General features: G+C 31.3%; 1 protein-coding gene across 1 annotated transcript; it reads left to right on the plus strand.

Annotated features, from left to right (window-relative positions):
- Nucleotides 1-217: 217 nt before the first annotated feature.
- Nucleotides 218-1187, plus strand: LOC120184331 (zinc finger protein 7-like). Its single transcript, XM_039188826.1, has one exon. The coding sequence runs from the start codon at nt 294-296 to the stop codon at nt 1077-1079; it is 786 nt and encodes a 261-aa protein (XP_039044757.1). The 5' UTR covers nt 218-293; the 3' UTR covers nt 1080-1187.
- The last annotated feature ends 6832 nt before the right edge of the window (nt 1188-8019 follow it).

The raw sequence follows: 8019 nt of genomic DNA on the forward strand, positions 1-8019 counted from the left end.
ACCCAAATTCCTGAACTGACGAGACACGAAATATTTCTGACCGGGAAGTTTCTTTGTTTCTTATTGATTTGTTAATACATAGTCGCATCCTTTCTGTACTTACAAGGTTTGCACAATTCGAACAAGAAACTTGGACACAAGTATAGATACGTGTGAATGTTTGTGTTTCAGTTTTGTCCAGCTATGCAATGCAAGTTCTTGTTGACAGTACAACATTTCATTTCTTTTACTTACATGCATGCGTTGGAGATCCGACTTATTAACACGTTAACATTTCGTACCTGATATATCAAATGGAACTAGCAGTAGACATTGCTGAGTACCCGAGAATGACACCACCGAACCCGAGGTTAGAATCAGAAAATGATTCAGATGCGAGTAGCCGAGCAGCTTCCAACGTGTGTCTGCAAGAAGCATCCTCGGATCCCTCAAAGGATAGCACAGCCACTACTTCATGCCTCACGAATCCTGTAAAGGCTCAACCAGATTCAGGGTCTGTTTCCCTAGACCTGACTCTCCATTTCAGTGTCGGTGATGCCGAGATGAAGGGAACCGGAGAGACTAGTAGTGAGATAGGGGTCAATACACCGACTATCCCTCGGGTTTTCTCTTGTAATTATTGCAGGCGTAAGTTTTATAGTTCGCAGGCACTGGGTGGACATCAGAATGCTCATAAGAGGGAGAGGACGATGACAAAGCATGCAATGCGGATGGGGATATTGTCTGATAGGTATACAAGCTTGGCGTCTTTGCCCCTTCATGGTTCTACATTTCGGTCTCTCCGGATCAAAGCTCATTCTGCTATGCACTACGGAACCATGCAATCTCAGAGGCCTCTGGACACAAGAACTGGAGCAAGGTTCGATCAAGCGTATTTCGGGATGCCGATATTCATGGAAGAAGATGACGTTGACTTCTTTTGGCCAGGGACTTTCAGGCAAGTGAATAAAGGGGCCAGCAGCAACCAGGCTTCAGATTACCCTCGAGATTCTACTCGAAGTTCAAACATAAGTTTCGTAGCAACAGCATCACCACCAAGAACAGATACATCTTCGCTGGATCTTACATTGAAGCTCTAATTTTCCGAAGGTTCATTCACTTCTAGACGTGATACTCGTTACGGCACTACTCTGTATAATCGAGATGAATTAGCAATGGCTGCTAAGATCATAAGATAACTTTTGCTAGATTTCCTTAACATTTATATATGATTGCAGGAATCAGATTCACATTATAAGTTAAAATCATATCAAAATATGTTAATAAATTACCAAAAGATAGGGCAATATTTCGATACATTCCAATCGGAGTAGGTTAATTAGTTACCAAAAAGTATACGTAAAACTATTTTTTATTCAATATATGAATTAGAAACCCGACCAGACACGATATAAAATAATAAAAAAATATTTTTATTCAATAAAAACATTGACTTAATTGAAAAAATTTATAATAGAGGGGTATTATTGTAATTATTCCTAAATATATAAGGTAAAATTATATATTTTTTTTCGGGGCGGTCCGGTTTTTTTCACCCTAAACCCGAAACCGACCCGAATATCACACTTAAAAAAACCCAACTCGAATATCACACTTAAAAAACCCGACCCGACCCGAATATATGAATTAAAAATCCGACCCGACCCGAAATAATAAAAAAGTATTTTTATTCAATAAAAACGACGACTTAATTGAAAAAATATATATAGAGAGGGGTATTATTGTAATTATTCATAAATATATAAGATAAAATTATATATATTTTCGGGTCGGGTATTTTTCATCATAAACCCGAACTCGACCCGACCCGAATATCACACTTAAAAAAACTGACCCGACCGACCAAAATAAAGTTTCACTCGACCCGACCCGAATATATGAATTAGAAATCTGACCCGACCTGACCCGAAATAATAAAAAAATATTTTTATTCAATATATGAATAAGTTATCAAAAGATTGATGAGGGTAGTAAATTGAATTCTATCCATTCTTGGATGAAATTCACTTTCTCTTATTAGATAGAAAGTTAAAGGCACGAGGGATTCCAATTCTCTTGGAAAATTTAAACCAAACATGGGAAAATGATGAAATTGGATTCTAATTTCCCTCAATTCCAAGCGATTCCATCCAACCAAACGCCACCTTAGATTCAAAGCTTTGAATTTTCCACTTTGTCAGAAGAAATAACACCCGTAGCTTCTCTATGTTTCTTCCTCCTCTGACTTGATTTCCATTTTGTTAAAACCCCCATACTGCTATCTTCTACCATTGAACCCTTCCATGTTGAGGTGAATTGATATGTCCCGTCATAAAGCTTGGGATTTTCCCTTAGACCAAAAAAATTAACCCAAACCATCCGAGCAACCTCCGACCACCTTTTGCTCGTCCGATTAAGAGATAACTTCCCTATGTCTGATCGCATAACGTTCGAATTATGAGATTTGTTTGAAAAAAGGAGGTGCTCCAGTTGCTTGCCTTTGTAGGGAACCACCTTTGATAAAACTCCATCTCTCTTTCTGCTACCCCATCCCCTTAAGCCAACTTTAAAGAACTTATGTACCCGTTTCTTCTTTCTCCTCCTTCCCCGATTCCTATTAGACCATTGAGCAAACACATCTTTCGTTCATCCTCTTCCAAGTGAGCAAACACCTTTCTCAACCTGCAATGCCAAGAAAAAGATGAAGTAAGAAAGAAGAACATGTTTACCTCGTGGAAGAAATCCGTGGGGAGTTACGTTATGACAACCACTAGTACCCGATGAGTGATCCCCAACTGGGTTGACCTTGTCATTAACTAAGATAACCAATTCTTTTTCCACATCATGAGGTTCAACCTCGTTTTGTGGAACCTGAATGAAAAAACCAGTAAAGAAAACCACTGGAATGATGCAAGTTTTCCAATTGCTATCTCGTTTAGACTCATTGAAATCCCAATATCGACTGGGACCTAAGAAAATAACCATTGTCAAACTTTAGAAACCCTCTAAAGAACGTAGAACCAGTTAACTTCCTAATACCATTGTCAATTTAATAGTCGATGAATAAGATAGTTCGTTAGAGTCAAGCACTTCATTAAAAGTATCCAATTTGAGAAATCATGCTTATATTATATATACTACTATATGGCAATACACTCCAAAAGTATTTTTTTCTTCTTCTTAAAGTGGAATAAAATCTCACCATATGGAAGAGTTAATGTATTCCAACATTTTAAGATTTTGTGTGTAGATATAGATTTTGTATGATTTTTTTGGATAAACTAAATTATATTCTAACTACCGATCTTTTAATTTCATCAATTACATCATTTAATTATTTAAATAATGTCAATCAAGTGACATGTCGTTAATATTTAATGAAAGAACAAACATGATAGTTGAATTTATTGAATTAAATTAAATATATTATGAAATTAATATAGTGTGTAGGTAATGAGAACCAAATGTGTAATTATACTAAATTTATTAACAATCACGTTTATCGATCAAATGTTATTCTCATATGAATAATTCAGTGATATAATTGATAAAATTAAAAGATTCATAGTTAATTTAGAATCCGTCCATATTTAAATGACCATGACTATAATTTACCCTGAATTCTTTTGGTGTTGAATTTGTTTAATTTAAAATATCCTGAATTTCTTTCCATGTACTGCAAAAATAAATGTTAACATAATAATTTATTTTATTAGATATCGATATTTAATAGCAAGTTAACGTATAGTTTAGATCACCACTATTTTTTTTAATGGAAATAAACGAGTTTGAAACATATGAATAGTTGAATGACAATTTTGTAACTTTTAAAAGTCAAGAGACTTAACAAAACAACACCCTATAATCGGAGACCATTTTGTAACTTTTAATTGTCGAAAGACTAAACAAAGTTGCACCCTGTAGTCGGGACCATTTATGTACTTTACCCTAGAAAATATATAAAAAAAATCTAAAATATAGAAGGATTTGAAAATTTCATGAGTTCGATTGCGCCCGCCGTCCTCTCGGTCTAATTATAAGTTCACATGTGGTCCTTTCATACTAATATATAATAATTAAATTATTATAAAAATAATTATTGATCTTTATCAGTATATTAAATCAAGAAAACTTCTTATTTAATTTTATTCTAATTCCAAGAGTTTATTGAAATAAAATACATAAAATTTTAAATAGGACAGACACTTTCACAATCCGAATCGGTAGAGAAACAACCCAACGAAGGTTTTGCAGTACAACAGAAACAATCATACGAACCACGCGGGCCAGGACACTTGGCTTTATGACATTTTGATAATGTTATATCAACACCTCCCGTTTCGTTTCCATCTCCTCCATTTTTGCCTACAAAATTACAAATAATAACAAATATTACATAACTAAAATAGAAATTTTAATATAGAGATAAATAAGGGGAGAGTCATTCAATTAAGTAGCTTAATTTAATTATCGAATTTAACGATATATTGCATTCCTCGTCCACATAAAGAAAAATCCTTCTTTTTTCGTCTAATTCTTTTTTTTCTTAATAAAAATTCTGCATCTTATCTTCATCGTCAAACCATAATCTTTCATCCTCGTTAAAAGGGATAAATTGTGACTGATCAAACAACCCGTCTCCATCGTCGATCAATTAAATTGCTTTTGGTTATTACTTTACCAGTCGACCATCAATAAACATAATATATTAGAATAATGCAATTCTATTATATATACGTACGTGTATATATATATATATATTATATACAAAACCATATAATTTTATATTAATATAATAGAATTATTCTTTTAAAGTTGAAAATATACTTACATTCATAAAGATGGGAGTTTGCAGCACATACAATGAAGAAGAGAAGGAGATAAATGGAGAGAAACTTAATATTTGCCATTGTATCTATTGAAAGTTTGATAGTATCAATTTCAGAAATTGGGTTTATATTATATATATGCTATATGGCAATACCCTTTAAAGGTATTCTTTTCTTAAAATGGAATAAAATCTCACCCATATGGAAAACTAAATGTATTCTAATATTTTAAGATTTAGTGTGTATATATAGCTTTTGTATGAATTTTTAGGTAAACTACATTCATGACCATTTAAATACGAGGAAATTATACTCTAATTACCGATCTTTCAATTTTATCAATTAAATCATTCAATTATTTAAATGATACCGATCAAGTTACATGTCGTTAACATTTACTGAAGGAACTAATATGATAGTTAAATTTACTGAATTCAATTAAAATTAAGACCATATTAATAGGGTGTGCAGGTAATGAGAACCAATTATGTAATTATACCAAGTTTGTTAACAATCATGTTTACTCCTTGATCGAATGTTAATCTCATCTAAATAATTCAGTGATATAATTGATATAATTAAAAGATTGATAGCTAAATTAGAATCCTTTCATAATTAAATGACCATGGTTGTAATTTAGCCTTAATTCTTTTGGTGTTGGATTTGTTTAATTTAAAGGATCCTGGATTTCTTTCCATGTACTGCAAAAATAAATGTTAGTATAGTAATTTATTCTATTAGATTTTGATATTTAATAGCACAAAAGATATATTTTAAAAGTAATTTTATAATGATTTTTTTAAAAAATAAAAATTACACGAAAAAGAAATTCAAGAAATCTTAGTCACTTTATAGAAATATAGTAATTGTGATATAAAATGAATTTTAAATGTGGATTCAGATATCAAATATATTATTTGTAAATATAACGAGAACTTAGATAATAAACATTTGAAGATTAACATATATATTCACTCAAAATTCGTTGTGTATATGAAATAAAATATTTATATTTAATTACCATCTTTACCGCCACGAGTCAATTTGCTTTATTGGTTAAAGGAATTGTTTTTGTTCCTAGAGGCTACGGGTTCGAGCACCAGCGGCTACAATAGGGTGATTGAATGTTCATTGTCAAATAGTTGAGAGTATTTAAAACATATACTACTTTATAATCATCTTAACTTAATCCAAAAAAATATCATCTTTACCGACATCTATGTCCTACACATTCAAATAGTTGCCTAGAAATCCAGTGTCCAATCCCAACAGTGCACCAAAGTATATTGAAAAGTGGAGCAACATGGATTAAAATTGATATGATCCGATGCTAAATTTAGGGAATCAAAAAGAGGAGGTTGGAGAGTTTTATGATAAATTTGTAGAATTTAGAGTATTTTTTTATAAAACAAATAATATATTCACATTCAATATGTCAAAAGGGGTGAATTATACTAATAACCAGTTGATTTAGTTGGATGAGACACTAGATTTCTTTAAGTAAGATCAACGATTTAAATTATAGAGTTTGCGAATGGGATTCAATAACCGTCGGCAATAATAAATTTTTTTGGTTAAATTCTAACATTGAGAGAGGTTTTTAGGGCTTTCTTTAAGGAAGTAAAAATGAATGGAATAAAATTTAAAGATTAAATCGATATTTTCTCTAAACTTTAGGGATTAAATTAAAAATTAATTATTTTTAATTTTCTACATCACTAAAGTAACAAGAGTTAATGATTATGTGATCAAAATTTTAACTAATGATAACGTAAGTGATTAGAATATATTTTTTAAATTTCTAAGATAAAATTGAACAAAAGTGACTTGAATGATAATTTCCCTTTCAAATATGGGTCAAATTTAAATATGAGTATGGGTCAGGTTTTCGGTCAACTTGACTCGACCAAAAAATTATACACCCTCTATCTGACACGAAAATTATGTATCCTTTATCCAACTCGAACCTGACACGTCTTTTTGAGATAAAACTCAAATCGACCTAACCCAATCCAGAATAATATATTTATAAAAATATTGTTTTTATTCAATAAAAAATAAAGATTTAATTGAAAAAAACAATATATAGGGGGTCTTACTACAGTTATCCCTGAATATAAGATATTTTTTTTTCAAGTCGGATAATATATTTTTCATCTTAAACCAGAATCTGTCTGAGGATAATATCCAAAAAAACCTACCCGACCCGAATCCAAAACTTTTTTAAATATCAGATCGAAACTCGTCGAGTTTGGATCGCGTGCACATCCCTAGCCAAATTTGAACTCTAACATTCAAAGTTAAAGTCAAACTCAACTAATTTTGTTAATTTTATAAAATATAAAATTATTTTATATTTAGTATGTGGTTCATATAACATAAAATCTAAATTTATAACAATATATAACATAGACCATTGTCAAATAACTTATTTTACATTTTCAGATTTTCACATTGTTTAGTATCACATAGTTTATATCACATGTTCACGTAGTTCGATATCACATAATTTATATCACATGTTCACATAATTCGGTATCACATAGTTTATATCACATGTTCACATGTTCATGTAGTTAAGTTTCACATAGCTTATATCATTTTCTCATATATCCACATAGATCATGTAACACATAGGATAACATATAGCACATAGTTCATGTACAACAATGCATGTAACATAATAACAGATACCAACTATACTTATATTCATGTACACCTAGAAACCGTATAAACAACATACTATTATTCATAAAATCATGAAATCAAAACATTGGAAATAGACTCATCGCAAGTCTTATTTCACGCATCACCATATATTATAAGTGTATGTACTCACCTTGGCCTCACTAGTCAAAGAAACACCTATAACTCTTATCTCTTGCTTGATCAATCTTATATCTTCGATTCGTCCAAAATTGGCTTTCGTTCGATATCTACACAATAATACGATTGGTATAAATATCAAAACTCAAATCACTATAATCAATCCTTAATAACATAAGTTAAACGAACAACTTGTTTTACAATTTCATTCTGATTAGTATCGGTACCTCAAGCACAATACCGATACTTCCTTACTGTGGTATCGTTACTTAAAATTGGTATGATACCCCTAGTATCAATGCTACTACTTCGGTATCAATACTCTTTAAAAAATTCATCCACTTTTACCTTATGATATCGATACTGTTCATCCAGTATCGATACC

Source organism: Hibiscus syriacus, unplaced genomic scaffold (assembly GCF_006381635.1).
Source record: "Hibiscus syriacus cultivar Baekdansim isolate YM2019G1 unplaced genomic scaffold, ASM638163v2 tig00112864_pilon, whole genome shotgun sequence".
NCBI lineage: Eukaryota > Viridiplantae > Streptophyta > Magnoliopsida > Malvales > Malvaceae > Hibiscus > Hibiscus syriacus.